Source organism: Sus scrofa, chromosome 7 (genome assembly GCF_054392235.1).
Source record: "Sus scrofa isolate SSC_HxYL_T2T_F1_AM1 chromosome 7, Sscrofa_HxYL_maternal_Yorkshire_Landrace_v2.0, whole genome shotgun sequence".
In the NCBI taxonomy this organism is placed as follows: Eukaryota; Metazoa; Chordata; class Mammalia; order Artiodactyla; family Suidae; genus Sus; species Sus scrofa.
In genome coordinates this window covers 69,306,487-69,325,517 of record NC_139389.1, presented here as the reverse complement: position 1 = coordinate 69,325,517, position 19,031 = coordinate 69,306,487, and the positions used below count along the sequence as shown (strand labels likewise).

The 19,031-nt window shown below is 38.0% G+C and overlaps 1 protein-coding gene and 1 pseudogene across 4 annotated transcripts in view; one reads left to right on the top strand and one right to left on the bottom strand.

The window, feature by feature from the left end:
- The window catches only part of ARIH1 (ariadne RBR E3 ubiquitin protein ligase 1), a 116,562-nt gene that overhangs the window by 83,171 nt on the left and 14,360 nt on the right, over positions 1-19,031 (top strand). For all 4 annotated transcript variants that reach the window (XM_021099102.2, XM_021099101.2, XM_021099103.2 and 1 more), the window contains 5 exons: positions 8,336-8,402; positions 9,123-9,229; positions 12,477-12,519; positions 13,472-13,543; positions 17,145-17,275. In XM_021099102.2, coding sequence (XP_020954761.1) covers positions 8,336-8,402; positions 9,123-9,229; positions 12,477-12,519; positions 13,472-13,543; positions 17,145-17,275 — 420 coding nt within the window. The remainder of the gene's footprint in view (positions 1-8,335; positions 8,403-9,122; positions 9,230-12,476; positions 12,520-13,471; positions 13,544-17,144; positions 17,276-19,031) is intronic.
- On the bottom strand, positions 1,044-1,400 carry LOC106504445 (microtubule nucleation factor SSNA1 pseudogene; annotated as a pseudogene).

Sequence of the window (19,031 nt, the reverse complement as noted above, 5' to 3'; positions counted from 1 at the left end):
GAAGGACAGAAATGTTCTTTTTAAAAATAAATTGTCTTGGGGTTTCTGTTGTGGCTCAACAGGTTAAGAACCCGACTAGTATCCATGAGGATGCAGGTTCAATCCCTGGCCTTGCTCACTGATTTAAGGATCCTGTGTTGCTGCAAGCTTCATTGTAGGTCACAGATGTGCCTTGGATCTGGCATTGTTGTGGCTGTGACGTGCAGCTCTGATTCGACCCCTAGCCTGGGAAATGGCCATATGCTGCTGGTTCAGCCCTTTAAAAAAACAAAAACAAAAAAAAAGTTGTCCTGGAGTTGCTGGTGGTGCAGTGGGTTAAGAATCTGGTGTTGTCATTGCTGTGTCAAAGGCTCAGTCCCTGGCCTGGGAACTTCGGTATGCTGCAAATATGGACAAAAGGAAAAAAATAATAAATAGTCTTAATACATGCCTTTTAACTAAACTATGTAAAGTGAGGAAATTGCTGCCTCTGGCTGTCACTTTCATCTTTTCTATCCCCAAATTTCTGTTAGGTACCTAATTACTTTATACTGTCAGCTTTATAGTTATTCTTTTCTATTCTGGAACAGATTCTTTTATGTTTTGTCAGTCAGTTTATTTTATTTTTTATCTTTACAAAGACAACCTTTATTGATAGGTACTAGCTCCCAGGGTCAGCTCTGAGGTGAAGGAGGGCCCCAGCCCCTTCCCATTGCCTGGACACCTGCTGGCCAAGTGATAAGGTGAGGGGACTCCTGTGGTGCTGAGACTAGAAGTGGGGCCTTTCCTGCAGCCCATGGGTATATGGGGGGCCTCAGAGGCCCTGAGTAGAACTGACCCAGAACCTGTGTGAGTGTAAGGCCAGGACACCCAGCTGGTGGGCTGCACCCAGGGCTTCTTTGTCACCCAGAGCTGGTGGCAATTGGCAGCTGCCTCTCTTGGCACCCAAGACAAGAAGAGAAAGTGGCCACTGCCATGAAGAACAAAGATGCTTTGAAGACAGATTGCTGGAGACTAAGGCCTGATGGGCACAGTGGAGGCAGTTCCCTCTACCTGTGGCCTTGTCAGCTGTCCTTGTCTCCATTGCTCTTCTGCTCTGAGCTGTGGCCTTGGTCAGCTTCCCTGATTCCCTCTTCAGGACACTAAGCTGAGTCTGTGAGCTCTCCAGGATTTTGAGGTAGGCAGCCTCTGTCTCTGCATGATGGTCCCATCAAACTCTTTACAAGAGGTGATCTTGTGAGCCAGGTTCTTGTTGACTTGGGCCAACTTCTCTTCAGCTGCCTCACTTCATTCTGCAGCCACTGTTTCTCATCCTTCTCCTGCTGGATCTGTTTGCACATCTCTTCCTGCTTCTGACACAGCTCCTTGATGCATTTGACCAGCTTGTTGTAGTTCTGCAGTGCTGTGCCCTTCTGCGTCATGGTGGACGCTCTAGCCACTGCTACCACATCTGTCTGTTTTGTCAATAAGTTTAGTCAAAAAATTGTAAACCAGTACTTTTATAATATTATAACTATGCAAATATTACATAAAACCAAATAATCAAATAGATCCAGAGAAGTATGTCTAGTCCTCAAGTCTGTGCTGCTCCAAGAAGAATATTCCAGACATCCAAGTCAGATGTTTATTTTTTACATTCCATATAATATGTATAATGTATTATATATATAAAGGTTGTGAAGCCGCATAGATCCTTAAGTGAAGTCATACAGTTTGTACTATCTGAGGCAAGAGAAAAAAACTAAACTTCAATAGACATGTTAATCCCAGTCTAGCAGAGCATCTCATCTTTTACAATGGAAATGCATCATTCTTGTTTAGTTATAATAGGTTCGATTTCCAATGTATTGGTTTTCACTGTACTTTTTTTTTTAAGTTCTAAAATAAATTCAGGGAATTCTCCTTGTGGCTCAGCGGTAACGAACCTGACTAGTATCCATGAGAGTGCAGGTTCGATCCCTGGCCTTGCTTAATGGGTTAAGGATCTGGTGTTGTGTGAGCTGTGGTGTAGGTCACAGATGTGGCTCGGATCTAGCGTTGCTGTGGCCATGGCATAGGCTGGTAGATGTAGCTCTGATTGGACCCCTAGCCTGGGAACCTTCATATGCCGCAAGTGTAGCCCTATATAAAAAAATAAATTAAAAAAATTCTGTAAAGTGTGTAAAGTACATTAACTTAAAAAGTATGTTTTGCTAACCACCCAGATCAAGGTATAGAGCTTTTCTAGTACTTAGGGTGTTTGTCCTTGTCCCCCTTCCCAGGCAGTATTCTGACTTTGCCTGTTTTTGAACTTCATTCAGATGGAATTATGTAGCACATAATCTTTTTCTGTGTATCTACTTTGTTTAACAAAATGTATGTCTTTGAGATAATGTGCATGTTGTTAAGTATGTATGTTTTTTAGGGTTTTGTTTGTTTGCTGTGGAGTATTTCATCCTCTCAATAATAGACACTTGGAGGTTTTTTTGGTTTGACTACTGTGAAAAAAACTGCAAAGAATATTCCTAAATGTGGGTAGGCACGTTGTGATTTCTTTGGGGTGTATACTCAGGAGTGAGATTTTTATCTCTTAATAGGTACTGCCAAAGTATGTATCTGCTTTCCCAAAGTGGTTTTACTTCTACTCCTCCTCTGTGTTACTACTTTAGTGTTTGTTCACACTTGTATCACTAGTCTTTTTTAATTTTACCCATTCTCATAGGTGTGTAGGGATATCTCATTGTGGTTTTAATTTGCATTTCCCTGGTAGATAATGAACACCTTTCTTTGGCTATCCCTTTTTATGAAGTACCCATTCTTAAAATTTTGTTATTTTGCCTATTAATTACTTTTTGAGAATCCTTTAAATACTCTGAAATTTAAATACTTTAAATACTGTTTGTCGGATAGATGCGTTAAGAACTATTTTCCCCAGTGTTGAGCTTACCTTTTTCCCCCTCTCTGAATGATTTTTGATAAACAAAATTTTGTTTATTTATTTATTTAGTCTTTTTTTTTTTTCTTTCTTTTTTTTTTTTTTAAGGGCCGCACCCACGGCATATGGAGGTTCCCAGGCTATGGGTCGAATCCGAGCTACAGCTGCTGGCTTACGCCAGAGCCACAGCAATGCCAGTTCCAAGCCGTATCCGCACCCTACACTACAGCTTATGGCAACACTGGATCCTTAATCCACTGAGCGAGGCCAGGGATCAAACCTGCAACCTCATGGTTCCTAATCAGATTTATTTCCTCTCTGCCACGACGGAAACTCAAAAAAAAGCTTACCTTAATGGGATCTAGTTTATTTATCATTTCCCTGCATTTATGATTATTGCTACTTAAGAAATTTTTGTGGACTTCCCTTGTGGCTCAGCAAGTTAAGGACCTGGCATTGTCACTGTTGTGATTCTTGCCCAGGAACTTCTGCATGCATGCTGGCCTGGAACATTCTGCATGAAGAAATCTTTGCATACTCCAAGGTGTATTTGTTTTTAAGGCAGGCTACAGAGGATTTATGAAGAATGCTTGGAAAACATATAACTTTTTAATTAATTTTTTTTAAGGCCATATCTGTGGCATATTGAACTTCTCAGGCTAGGAGTTGAATTGGAGCTGCAGCTACTGTCTTACGCCACAGCCATAGCAACACCATATCCGAGCCACATCTGTGACCTATGATGCAGCTTTCGGCAGCTTCGGATCTTTAACCCACTGAGTGAGGCCAGGGATCAAAACCACATTTTCAGGGACACTTAACCCGCAGTCACAATGGGAACTCCAAAAACATACGACTTTAAAGTTGTATGTCTCATGGTAGAATAAATGCCCCCATTATTTCTGTACAATGAAATAGAAAAGCACTACTTTTGTATTCTAAGTAGGAAATTTATCACAAATGTTACTGTATACTGTCTGTTATATATGCTTAAGGGATCAGAGTTCATACTGAAATAATTCCCTCATCTCATGAAATGTAAAATGAAATAATTTGTCAAGTTTTGGTAATTAATAAGATAAAGTTTTACAGATTGGGGTTAAGTTACTGGTTATTATTATTAAAACTTTAAAAACGTTGGGTTTTTTTGTTTCTTTGTTTGCTGTGCCCATGGCATGTGAACATTTCCAGGCCAGGGATTGAACCCACGCCATTGCAGTGACAATGCCCTATCCTTAAACTGCTGCACTACAAGGGAACTCCTAAAAATGTTTTTGGGCTATTAATGTAAAGTTATAAATTAAAGGGAAGCAGAGGAAGGTGTGGGAGAGCTGGGTGAAGTTGATTCTGTGGGGTCTTAGAGGCCATTATAAGGTCTTTGGACTTTAAGATAGAGTCGTGAAAGGATTTTGAGCAGAGGTCATAGAAGATTACTCTGACTCCTGGTATTAAAAAGAGCATAAATGGGAGCAGGGAGATTGGGTGGTTTAAATGGGAGGCTATTAAACCACCAGAGACAATGGTTTGAATAGCCAAGGAGGTGGAGAGAAATGCCAAGGAGGTGGTTTGAGTAGCCAAGGAGGTGGAGAGAAATGGTTGGATTTTGGTTCTGTTTTCAAGGTAGATTCGGTTAAGGCTTTGATAAAAGAAGGAGATGAGCCAGAGATGACTGTAAGGTCATTTTGACCTTTGATTGTGATTAGATGTATTCAGATGATAGTAAATGTTATATTTCTTTCTCTTTTTGGGGGGGCCGTACCTATGGCATACAAAAATTCCTGGGCCAGGAATCAAACCCAAACCATAGCAGTGATAGTGCTGCCTCTTATAAAGATATTAATCATCACATTGTCATAATCCTACAACCCAAATGCCCGCCAGCAGGAGAAGATGGAGTGTGGTACAGCCATTAAAAAAAGATTTATGGAAGTTCTCCGGTGTCTTGCAATATTTTAATTAAATAATAATATAATTAAAATACGGATTATTTTAAGACATTGGAAAGTACCTATAATAATGTTTTTAAAAAACAAACAAACAAAAAAACAAAAAAGATATACATTCCTGCTGTGGTACCTTGGGTTACTGATCCGGCTTGTCTTTGTGGTGGTGCCAGTTCAGTACCCAGCTTGGCACAGTAGATCAAGGATCTGGTGTTGCTGTAGCTGTGGTGTAATTTTCAGCTCTGGCTTGGATTCAGTCCCTGGCCTGAGAACTTCCATATGCCATGGGTGTAGCTGAAACAAAACAAAACAAAAAAATAATATGTGGTACGGTCTCTATTTAAAATTATGTACCATACCCTTACCAAAAAAGAGGGAAGGGTCCAGGTTCCTAAGAATGTTGAGTGATTAATCTTCCTGAGTGCTAGGGTTACAGATGATTTTTATTTCCTACTTTATACTTGTCTGTAATTGGAAAGAAACCTTTTCAAAGAAAAGCATTTCATCATTAGTCCTAAATTGAAGTATGATATTATTGAGTTACTCAGGGTGATATATAAGGCATAGTTTAGTATTTGACATACCAAAAATAATCCTTGTGTTTTAAAGTTACCTGGTTTCAGAGTTTCCACTGTGGCACAGTTGGTTAGGGATCAGGCATTGTCTCTGTAACAGTATAGGTTCGATCCCCACCCCTGCACAGTAGGTTAAGGATCCAGCGTTGCTGCAGCTGTGGTGTAGGTCACAGCTCTGACTCGGATTTGATCCCAGGCCTGGAACTTCTTTATGCTGAGGGTGCAGCTGAAAAAGCCGGAGAAAAGAAGGCATTCAGTAGAAGTCATTATGTTTACCTTCATAAAGAGCTGACTTCTATGATGAGAGTTGGCATATTTTCAGCCTAAGTGATGGCAGCAGGTACTTCGTGTAGAGAATTAGCTTATCAATAGCCAGGTTGACACTTGTCTTCTTGAGAGTGCTTAGTATTTCCAAGATAGGGGAAATCACTTTCTTTTTCTTCCCTATCACCAAATTAACTAAGGCCTAGTAGCTATTTGCAGACCTTTATTTGCTCAAGTTATAGTCATCTCTAAGATGTCATTAAAGTTTGTCATATCAGAGAAGCATTGTGGGTAATAGCAGTAAGGTATTTGAAAATCAGTAAGATTCGGAAATCAGGGATTCTGATTTTGAGTCTGATTCTTTCCAATTAATACTTTTTTCTTTTTACCGCCACACCTGCAGAATATGGAAGTTCCTGGCCTAGGGATTGAACCAGAGCTGCAGTGGCTGAGATCAAACCTGCACCACAGCAGTGACCATGCTGAGCCACCAGGGAACTCTGTATTTCCACTTTTTGTAAAAAAAATTGTGTTATTATTTGATCATGTGTGTGCAAGATTTTTATTGAACACCTTTTTTTAATTCTCTTGAAAATAATATGGCATGGAGTGGAATTGCTGGGTCATGTTGTAGTTCTTTGTTTAACTTCTGAGGAACTGCCAAGTACACTAATTCTCTTTATACTTCATCTTCAAAATGTTGAGGCCAGGCAGTGTATTGGATATAAAAGATCTTTCCATCAAGCTTATTGTTAGGTTGGGGGAAAGGAAGCAGGAAGGCAGATATTAAACAAATGATTATACAGATAGCTGTCTAATGAAAATTGTGACACATTTTATAAAAGATTTATATTGTGCCATGAGAACTGAGGGGTGTTGATTTACATCTAGACTGCTGTGGGAAATTGTCAGAAAAGGCCTTCTTGAGTAATAATAAATATTAGCTGAGTAAAATAAAATAATCTAAGTGCTTACTGAGTGATTACTATTTGCCATGCACTATTCTATCTCACAGCTCTTTTTCTGCTATCCATTTTATAGATTAGTAAACTGAAAAATGGAGAAGTCAGAGAATTTACCCTCAGTTCATAGCTAATAAGTTATGAAACCAATATTCAAACCTAAGCTGTCTCACCTCAGAGCCCCACTGTGATCATCTTTTGTTTCCTTTCCAAGGGAAATAGCCCCAAACAAAAACCTCTGAGAAAGGGTGATCCATAGTATTTTGAAAGAATATAGATGTGAGAGGAATACACTGAAAATGGCACAGGACAGGATATAGGGTCTTGTGGAAGAAGAGCAGTGAGTGGGATAAGAAACTCAAGAATTACATGAGGCCAAGTTGTACAAAACTTTCTTGTTCATTGAAAGTATTTTAGTGAAATTGTGTTATGCATTTTTGTTTGTTTGTTTGTTTGTTAGGGCCACAGCTATGGCATATGGAGGTTCCCAGGCTAGGTATATAATTGGAGCTACAGCAGCTGGCCACAGCCACAGCCATGCCAGATATGAGCCACATCTCCAACCTACACCACAGCTCACGGCAACGCCGGATCGTTAACCCACTGAGCAAGGGCAGGGACCGAACCCGCAACCTCATGGTTCCTAGTCGGATTCGTTAACCACTGCACCACGACGGGAACTCCGTCATTTTCTTAAAAACATGAGAGTATTTGCCATTAAAACTAATGAAACTTAAGCTTCAGGGTTTTTCACTTTCCTGGGATCCTATGAGTTCAAGAAATTCTTGTGAATTATATAGTGTTCTAGATGGACAAGGAAAGACAGGTTGCAGTTAGTAAGCATTTCTAATAAATTACCAAGAAATTTCAGAAGAAGGAGCCATCATAATTATATATACAAAACCTAGATCTGTTTGTGAACATTTCTGTTGATATTCCTTTATTTCAAGCACTGATTTTTTGGGAGTACCCATTGTGGCTCAGTGGAAATGAATCCATCTAGTATCTATGAGGATGCAGGTTTGATCCCTGGCCTGCCTCAGTGGGTTAAGGATCCAGCATCGCCGTGAGCTGTGGTGTAGATCCAAGATGCACCTTGGATCTGGTGTTGGCTGTGGCTGTGGTGTAGGCCAGTGGCTGTAGCTCCAATTCAACCCCTAGCCTGGGAACTTCCATATGCTGTGATGAGGCCCTACAAAGCAAAAGTGGGGGGTGGGGGCACTGATTTTGGGGGGGGGGTATCTTAGAATTTAAGAAACAGAGAGAGAGGTAGTTCCCTTGTGCTTCAGCAGGTTAAGGATCCAGTGTTGTCACTGCTGTGGCTCTGGTTATAGCTGTGGCACAGGTTCAATCCCTGGCCCAGCAATTTTAGGAAAATATTTTTTGAAATGGTTAATAAACTTGAGTTCTCATGGAATGTTTTTTGAGCCATGTTTGGCCTATAATAAAAATACTTCAAAAGTTAATATTTTGTAGGTAAGGACAAAAAGGAAAAGAAAACAGAGGGAAGCATCTACCAAAATAAACATAGAGACTTTGAAATTATTGTTTTGATTACTGCAGTTGTATTTGTTGACAGGTTATGTGTATTTTAGTGTTTTCAAATTAAGGCAGTTTTTATAACAGCATTGGAATTTTATAAATGTGGAAAATACTCTTAGCTGAAAATCTCCTAATAGTTTTTATTCTCACTTTTAGGCGCCTGATCACAGATTCAAAAGTTAAATTAAAGTATCAGCATTTAATAACAAATAGTTTTGTAGAGGTAAGTGATTTCTTGTAAGTTTTCTTTCTTTAAATAAAAGGAATTCTGTTTATTAATAGAAATACCAGTATAACCTGGAATTTTAATTGTAGAAAGTAATTTTCATTTTTTATTGGAGTTTAAATTGAAGGTCAGATCTTCTAGGAGATAGCAATTTTTAGGAATACATTTTTTGAAATGGTCAATAAACTTGAGTTCTCATGGAGTGTTACTTAAGCCACATTTTGTGCTATAATAAAAGTACTTCATAAGCTAATATTTCTTTTGGAGAACTAAAATGCATTTTTTTCCTGTGGTATGGTAAGTAGATTTTGTTCTTAGAAGAGTTTTTTATGGTCAAAGAGAGAAATTCCATGTGTATCCCTTAGTTTGTTTCATACTATTCTATAGCATGTAAATTTCTTCTCTGAGTAGAAGCATATCTTGTTTTCTTTCATCTTTTAAAATTGCCCTTCAGTAGAACCATAGGCACACTGATGCTTGATCACATAATAGGTAATTAGTTTATATATTTTATTATACCAGGTCTTCAAGGGATCTATAATCTTAGAAAAACAGTATATCCAAAAGCATTGGTGTAAAAGATTAAGTATTGACTGCAGATTTCATCCCCACTTTGTGAGTGTGGGGAGGTAATGTAAGTAATTGTTTGGTGTAATAGGAAATCTTCCATCATGATGTGATTTGCTGTCATTTTTTATTTTATAATTTGTATGTCAGTGTAATCGACTGTTAAAGTGGTGTCCTGCCCCAGATTGCCACCATGTTGTGAAAGTTCAATATCCTGACGCTAAACCTGTTCGCTGCAAATGTGGGCGCCAGTTTTGGTAAGCAAGTGATTCCTAAATTGGAATAGTGCATGTAGCTTTTCTAGTTATTTTCAGTAGTAAATAGTAGAAAAAATTCTTTACTTGAGGTAGGTGGGTGATGTTGATTTTAAATAGTATTATATATTATAATATATAATAATAGTATATATTATTCATATAATATATATATGAATGACTGGGTCACTCTGGTGTACAGCAGAAATTGGCACAACAGTGTAAATCAACTATACTTTAAAAAATTTTTTTTAATTAAAAAAAATTGATTTAAAAGGTACATTTTCCTCTTTTGTTTTGGCCATACTCACAGCATGTTCAAGTCCCCGAGCCAGGGATTGAACTGCACCATAGTTGGGGCCTCTGCCACAGCTGCTGCAGTACTATATCCTTAACCCGCTGCACCACGAAGGAATTTCCTACAAGTCACATATTGAAATAATTTTTCCTCTTTCTTTGTTGCTCTAATTTTTGGATTCATTTTCTTAGGGGGAAAAATGCAGCTGTAGTCACATTTACTTGTCTGCTTCACTGGAACTTATATAGGAGCAGACTTAAAGATCTGAACAGGAATTCAGTTCTCATTTCTGATTAACTGCTTATTTTGTAAATTATGTTTGGTGCCTTTATGGCTTCTGATCTGTTTTTAGGTTATCTCAGGAAATAAAATAAACAGGTGTTTTGTTTTATTTGATTTTAAATTCCTTTGCTCTGACAAGTAATTTTACTCCTAAAAAAAAAAAAAAAAGCGGAGTTCCCATTGTGGCGAAGTGGAAACAAATTCACTTAGGAACCATGAGGTTGTGGGTTTGATCCCTGGCATTGCTCATTGGGTTAAGGATCCAGTCTTGCCGTGAGCTGTGGTGTAGGTCAAGGACGAGGCTCAGATCTGGCGTTGCTGTGGCTCTGGTGTAGTCTGGCAGCAACAGCTCTGATTGGACCCCTATCCAGGAACCTCCATATGCCACAAGTGTGGCCCTGAAAAGATAAAAAAGACCGAAAAAAAATGCAAATACATTTAGAAAGATAAAACTCGGTTGATTAGATATACTGGGGATTTTTTGTTTGTTTTGTTTTGTTTTGTTTTTTAGGCCGCATCTGTATCATATGGAAGTTCTTAGGCCAGGGATTGAACTTGGGCCATTGCAGTGACAATGCTGAATCCTTAACCCTCTGTGCCACAAGGAAACTCCTAGATGTGCTATTTTTTTAACTAAGAGTTTTTCTGTGGGGCCTCTGGCCACAGTTCTCTTGGTAACATGCATTCTTGGGAGTTCTATAACATAGTCTTTAGCCTTTGACTTCTAGATTCAACTTAACAGGGTATTTCCAATACCCCATATTAAAGAATTAAAATGATCTTCCATTCCCTTTATGGATCTTTTAGGAATGAGAAGCTAATCAAGCCAAGAGGCTCTATAACTATCAAATAGACTTTCTTTTTTATCTTTTGTCGTTTTAGAGCCGCACACATGGAGTATGAAGGTTTCCAGGCTAGGAGTCGAATTGGAGCTGCAGCTGCCGGCCTACGCCACAGCCGCAGCAGTGCTAGATCCGAGCTGTGTCTGCAACCTACATCCACAGCTCAGGGCAACACTGGATCCTTAACCCACTGAGCACGGCCAGGGATCAAACCCATGTCCTCATGGATACTAGTCGGGTTTGTTAACCACTGAGCCACAATGGGAACTCCTAAATAGACATTTTATTGGTGTTCTGTATCATTCTTTTTCTCTCCAGACATCTATAGGATTAGACTTGCACTTCATTAAATACTAAATATTTCTGAAAAGAGTAGATAAACTCATAGTGGTTAAATTGGTATAAAATACATACTATTTTGGTAAAAATTAAATAGGCATTATTGTTTCAGAGTTTCCTGTAGACAGAGGGTGTAATATGATTCCTTACCTAATTTCACATATGCATTTAGTATGAAATATTTTGAATGTAGACATAAGTATAGAGAATAACAAGCAATGGCTACTTACCTAGGTATAACCCAGCTTAATCAAAATCAGTATTTTGTTTTTGCCAAGAAATAGAACATGACAGATATATTTAAAGCCTCTTGGTGTTCCCTTCTCCATCCCATTCCTCATCTTCTTTTCCAAAAATTAACCATTATCTTGACTTAAATTACAGCACTTAATTCTAATTTGCAAAGGATTTTTGGCATTTATAAATTATTTCATTAACTAATCAATTAGCCATTCCATGTTTATTTTTTCACAAGCATTTGTGTTTATTATTAATTTATACTTGTTAAACATGTATTTACCATATGCCTAGAAAACAGGAATTAGCAGTTAATATTTGTCTTAGAGAATGTTTAGTCATAATCTTTTGTTTTATACTGTGGTACAATTTATCTCTGCTGGGCTGGGGTTCGTTTGTTTGGATTATGCAAAGATGTGACCTGTTTGCTTCCTACAGGTCACTGTGTGTTAGTACTAAATTATAGAATTACCCTATAAAGTCAGACTTTTACTCTTCATTTAGAGTCTTAAAATATTTCATATATGCCTATGAAGCATTGGTTAAAAATTTTTTTTTTTTTTTTTTTGTCTTTTTGTCTTTTTGCTATTTCTTTGGGCCGCTCCCTTGGCATATGGAGGTTCCCAGGCTAGGGGTCGAATCGGAGCTGTAGCCACCGGCCTACGCCAGAGCCACAGCAACGCAGGATCCGAGCCGCATCTGCAGCCTACACCACAGCTCACGGCAACGCTGGATCATTAACCCACTGAGCCAGGGCAGGGACCGAACCCGCAACCTCATGGTTCCTAGTCGGGTTCGTTAACCACTGCGCCACGACGGGAATTCCAGCATTGGTTAAAATTTAATTTCAAATTAGTGAAATGATTTTATTTTGGTTTCAGTTAGAGAATGGTTGCAGCAAAGAATTATACATATTAAAAACTATTTGAAAAATACAGATGTAACTAAACTGATTGCATTGTTTAACAGTTTGGTAGCTGTTAAGATAGTCATGTATTATGAAATTGTTATCATAGCATGTCTTCATGCTTTCAAGTCATTCCTCATTTCACACACCCAGTATATGCTGATCCTAATACTAAATCCTAAATAATTTACTGTAGAATAAAATAGACATGATTCTTGCCCTTTTATTTGCCATTCACCAGTAACTGGTGAAAGTACTGAGGGACTATGAGGCATGAAGTTGTTTGTTTACTCACAGTATATAGGATAATGCTTTAACTCTTGTGACTCTTGTGTCACTTAACAGCTTTAACTGTGGAGAAAATTGGCATGACCCTGTAAAGTGTAAGGTGAGTTTACCTGGCTTCCCCCTGTCCCTTTTTTCATTGTTTTCTTTTTGGTCAGGGTGTGCAGCAGTTTGATGAGGGATTTCAGTTCACAGACCAGAGACTGAACACAGGCTATTGTAGTGAAAGTGCCAAGTCCTAGCCACTAGACCACCAGGGAACTCCGCTGGCATTTTCTTTTTCTTTTTCCTTTCCTTTTTTTTTTTTTTTTTTTTTTTGTACTTTTAGGGCCATACCCATGGCATACGGACGTTCCCAGCCTAGGGGTCAAATTGGAACTGTAGCTGCCAGCCTACGTTCAGGATCTGATATGCATCTGCGACCTATACCACAGTTCATGGCAACACCGGATCCTTAACCCACTAAGCGAGGCCAGGGATCAAACCCATGTCCTCATTGATATTGGTCGGGTTTGTTACCACTGAGCCACAATGGGAACTCCTGGCATTTTCATTTTTAAATAAGGTAGTAGAGTACTTCTAAGACATGATGACTGAAAGCCACAGCCCACAATTTTATTTATCCACTAGTGGATGAAAGAGTATGTTTTGTCTTTTTTATTTCAGATGATCTTCGCAATTATTCAGAGAACATTCCTTAGGAGTAAATCATCTCCTGATTATTATCAGGATACTGATGATTAAGTCTCCTCCCTTGGAAGCCTTTATAATTAGCTAACAGGGGTGACACACTTTGCAGCTGGGCTTCTCATCAAGCTCAAGGTTCCCCACTTAGCTTCAGCCAGAGAAAGTCTTCCTGTGGCTGGTTTTGTATTTACCTGGACTAGATTTGAGAATCACAGGATTTCTTGGTTTAAAAGGATGTAAACCCAGTGATAATCTTATCCTTTGGCTTTTACATTTAAGTTTGACTATTTACGTGATGAAGTAATTTGCTCTTCTTTTTTCTTAAGTCTTTTGTGGTACTCTATCTAACAGTTCTTGTTTTCAAACAGTGGTTGAAGAAGTGGATTAAAAAGTGTGATGATGACAGTGAAACTTCTAATTGGATTGCAGCTAACACAAAGGTTGGTATTTTCCTTCGGTAAACTCTTAGTATTGAAACTGATGAGGATAGGTGTAACAGCACTAGCAAAAGCAGTAAGTTTACCTAGTAAAAGGCCTTGTTTTACTTTTCCTCAAAGTTTGCTTTTTCTTTTCAAAGTGATTACCTATTAATAATTTCCCAGAGTTCCCACTGTGCCTCACTGGGTTAAGAACCTAACTAGTATCCATGAGGATGCAGGCTCAATCTCTGGTGTCCCTTAGTGGGTTAAGGATTTAGTGTTGCCATGGCTGTGGTAGAGGCCACAGCTGCAGCTCCAGTTTGACCCCTGGCCCAGGAACTTCTGTATGCCGTAGGTGTAGCCATAAAATGAAGAAATAATACTGATTTTCCTTTACTGTTTATTAATTACTGCAGTGTGCACAGTACTCTGCTTTAGAAGTTTTCTTCTATCAGAAAAATAGTAGTGGGTAATTTTTCTGCCTTGGAGTTTGATAATGCCATTTCAAGTGCTTCTTGGGTATCTTGTAGTATACAAATGTATTGTAGAGTTTATTCTACCTAGTTTAGTATTACTAGGTTATTTTATATTTTTGCTTTTTAAAAGCCCAGGGTTTAACTTTTAAGGAATCATTCTTTAGGGCAGTATTCAGTCAGAATAACTGAGTAACTTTTTATTATGTAATTGAATTGGGCTTAACAAAATTTTTAACATGTTAAACTTCCAAAATATAATTTATTAAGAGACTTGAATCCTGAGAATTAGAAGCTCTGGGATAATATGAATATCCTTGAGGTTTTTTTGGTCAAGCCCATGTATTCCTGGGCCAGGGATCAAACCCACGCCACAGCAGTGACCTGAACTGCTGCAGTGACAACACTGGATCCTTAACCTGCTGCGCCACAAGAGAACTCCCTGTTTTTAATTTTTTGAATTACACTGCTTGTGATTCTGGTTTCAAAATTCAGTCTCACTGTGCCATGAACCACTTTAACCCTAGACAGGTGTCTTACAAATGCAAGTAATCTTGAGTCCTATCTTTATGAGAGGACTTCTTTTCTATCACTAAGTAATAAGCAGGCATTTGAATCCCATCTGTGTAACCAGCCAGTTTCTTAGTAGAAAATTGTATCAACATCCAAACTTTAATTCAGTCTTACAATCTATCCATACATAGGAAGTGACTTGGGTGATGGATAGTAGGGTTATTACTCATGGGCTATCTATTTTTATTATTGTCTTTCACATGTGAAGATGATGCTTTAAAGAATACTAGGAGTTCCCTGGTGGCTCAGTGGGTTGAGGATCTGATGTCATCATTGCTATGGCTTGATTTCACTGCTATGGTGTGGGATTCATCCTTAGCCTAGGACCTTCCACATGCTGTGGGCAAGGCCAAGAAAAGAAAGAGAACACAGAATTGTTTGACCCAGAGTTACTCTTTCCATCACTCAGTCAGAAGACACTGATAAGAAGGAGTGCTGAAATGATAGCCATTAGTACATGATTTTATACCATCAGTACTCTGCTCAACTCCAAAAGATTAAAACATATGTATACATTTCTCTCACTCAGAAAGCATTAGCAGTGAAACATTGAGTCCTAGCTCATAAAATAAATGTCCACATATTTGAGGAATGTAGTGTTGAAATTAATATATCTGTGCTAAAATCATCATGTTAAATATAACTTAAGAAAACTTTACTATAGTATCTAAAAATAATTGATTTTGTTATTTAAAAAAAATTTCCTGGTGTTGCCATTGTGGCTCAGCGAGTTAAGAACCTGGCAGTGTTCATGAGGTTGTTGGTTCAATTCCTGGCCTCGCTCTGTGAGTTAAGCTGCAGCTGCAGCTCTGATTTGACACTTAGCCAGGAACTTCCATATGCCTTGGGAATGGCCATAAAAAGAAGAAAATAAATAAATAACTTCCTAGCCAAGCATTCTTTTTTGAAAAGTGAAGATTTCCCTACCAGAAATTTCATTAAAGTCTCGGAATCCTTAAATATGCTGTCAAACTAATATTTAGGATAGGGCAGTTATATTTTCCCTGCCAGTTTGATTAAACTGTAGCCTTCTTTCTGCATCTAGAAAAATCCTTGAATATTCCAAGATGTTTAAAATAGAGAATTTAGGCTTGAATATGTTTGACTTTGTTTACAAGGTAGAGTCAGAATGCAATTTGTAATAGATTTATCTGCTCAGCAGTTTTATATGAAACAGCATTTTTGGAGTTCCCATCGTGGCTCAGTGGTAACAAACCTGACTAGTATCCATGAGGACGTGGGTTCAATCCCTGGAACCACTCAGTGGGTTAAGGATCTGCTGTTGCCTGTGAGCTGTGGTGTAGGTCTGCAGCTGTAGCTCCAATTCAACCCCTAGCCTGGGAACTTCCGTATGCCATGGGTGTAGCCCTAAAGAGACAAAAAAAGAAAAGAAAAATAAAATGAGTTTTCTCTTGAGACTTTTCAGGAGTTTATTTTTGGTTTTAGTTCCTTTAGTACATTTTTGTAGGTTGTTGACATATTGAGAAATTAATACTATTAGTTAATTAGAGCCAAAAAATATAGAATGAGATAGATATTTTAAGCCTGGAATTAGCTTCTTTGGGAAAATGTATTATTTCTTATGTGACTGATTTCAATAATTTGATTTAAAATGTATAATAAAAATTGCCATATTGATCTATTTTAAATTACTACAGTTTCTTTTATGGGCAGTGTAGGCTGTTCTCCTTTATGGGAGAAATAGTCATCAAACACAAATACATACAGCAGAAATACAAGCTTTACATTTTATTAATAATTTTATTAAAAATTATATGCCAGTTTGAATTTTCTAGATTTTTTTCAAGAGAAAAAACAAAACATGTACCTGCAGGATTATACCTTTGGCTCATTAGCTACCAAGAAAATGATAAAGACTTGGGGAAAACAAAAAAAAAGAAAAAGCATGATCTCTATATAGCACAGTTTTAAATAGACCACAATGAGAAAAATTTAAAACAAGGGTACTTGACAGAAGAAAGTTGGAAAACTCAGTAGACACAAAAACAATTTACCAGTCTTGCCTGCCTGACTCTTGAGGCCAGATTGCTTGGGTTTGAATCCTGACTCTGCCATTTGCTACTTGTGTGGCTTTGGGCTAGCCTCAAATTTTTCTCTGTTTAGTTTATTCATCTGACAAAGGGAAATAGGAATAGGACCACTATGAGGATTCTGAGTTAATGTATATAAAACACTAAGAACGGTGTATAGGAAGTATTCAGTAATTACTTCTTGATGATACTAGAGGAGTATATTATATGAACAAATTGTTTTACCTCTCACAAAACTACTATTTCTATGTGTATAGTTAAAAGTTACTTAAAATATTTCCTCAACCCCACTAAAAATAACTCCTTAACATTTTTTCCCCAGCTGTCCAAAAAAAAAAAAAAATCCTTAAAAGCCAGTAATAATAGTATCTCATTTTTCAGTAGTACTTATTAAATGTTTGACACTGTTCTAAGTGCTTCACATGTATTAATCACAGTAAATGTAGTATTTAAAAATAAACCAAATCTAGAACTGGCTTCTCCTCAGTGTAGCATTGACACCAACTTTATAGTTTCTCTTCATAGGAATGTCCCAAATGCCATGTCACAATTGAGAAGGATGGCGGTTGTAATCACATGGTCTGTCGTAACCAGAACTGTAAAGCAGAGTTTTGCTGGGTGTGTCTTGGCCCTTGGGAACCACATGGATCTGCCTGGTAGGTTGGGGAAATGAAGGGAAGAATGTATTCACACAAGTATGTGATGTATGTGGCGTATTATGAATAAGGTTTCTATTGCATGGAAATCACCATTCACCTAGGGAGCTAAATAAATAAATGAATATATGTGTGACCAGTGTTAGAAATATATGCAAGATACTCAAAGAGATTAATTAGGCTTATTTCACAGGGGAGGGAACAACTGAGTTGAACTTTAAGGAGGATTGAGGATTCATTTGTTTTTAAAGTAGTAGGAAAAACATTCAAGGCAAAAGGAACAGCATGAACAGAGATAGACTGATGTGAAGGTACCTGACGTATTAAGAAAAGAGTTACATTGTTTAATATGTCTCGCTAGACAATAGTTGAAAACTAAGAGACTATTGGAAAACCCAATCCATATTTGTGTTTTAGTTGTCTCGCACATTGTTAAACAAAAAATTTGTCCCATACTTTAAAAATTGGAAAATTGCCCAATGCGATCCAGTTTTTAGCTTTTCTTTGAAATAAAGGAAGGGCTTGGCAGAAATCACCAGGAATGGGAAGTTTCCTTGTGGCACAGTGCATTAATGATCCAGCGTTTCTGCAACTGTGGCAGTCACAACTGCAGTGCAGATTTGATCCCTGGCCTGGGAAGTTCCACATGCTGCTGGCATGGTCAGAAAAATAAGTAAAATAAAATCCCTTGGAATTGATTAGTAGCCCTTTAGATAGAGCCTTTACCTTCTGCTTTAATATTTTCTCAAAGACTGAAGCTTATTGACATTTTCATGTATCATGATGGCACCAGTCACATTTGGTAGTAATTCTCATCTGTCCCATGCATGTTTCTAATCTGTTTGGGGGAAATGCAGGTTAGACTGCAGATGCCTTGATACATTTTTCTCAAAATGAGATAAATAGGAGCTAGTATATCTCTTGGTAAAAGTGAAAATACTTTGATGTGTTGTAATGTGCAGATTGCTTATTTCATTAATTTGTGTTACTTCTCTGTCTCTTCTTGGTGTTTGAGTTTGTGGCCCTTCTTAAGTTGTGGGGAATGGGGGAAAAAAGTAGACTGGGACCTAAAGTATTCCGGACATTATTAGAAGGATTTTAACTGGGAATGGCAAGATTGGATCTGTAGTTTAGATGAGGAGGAAGGCTCTGTATTATGTGTTTCACATACATTGTCTCAACATGTATGTAAAGACAGTAAAATACATGTGGCTGCTTTGTAGAGAGTGGATGGGAGGGAAGAAATTGCAAGTTCAAAACAAGATGAGGATCTGAATCTAAGACAATGGCAAGTCTTCCCTTTTAGTTTCATTGGAATCTTCATTTGTTTCAGTAGCAGAATAGTAAGAGGGAATACTTGTCTGGTATTAAATCTAAACTGAGTAAAAACTAATTGGACAAGTGGAAATAAAGCATGTGATTTTACTGCTGTCAGCCGAAGAAAGGTGTTTAGGGTTTAGGTACTGTAGCTTTTAGGATGGCTAACTGAAAGATTAGAGTGTTCAGAGGAACTAAATTCACTTGACTGTATTTAAACAAGCCTAGTGAAAAGGAGCGGGAATGGGGAAGAGTTATGAAAGAGACTTTTTATATGTTTTTAAGGAAATCTCTGATCACAACTCAAATTTTAAATGTGCTGTATCGAAAACTAAAAAGGGTAAAAAAAAGGCTGGATACAAAAGAGTGAAAATGGCCTGGATCAGGGGTTCAAAAATGTTGCCTGTGTCTTGCCTTTAGAATTAACACTGCAAATGAA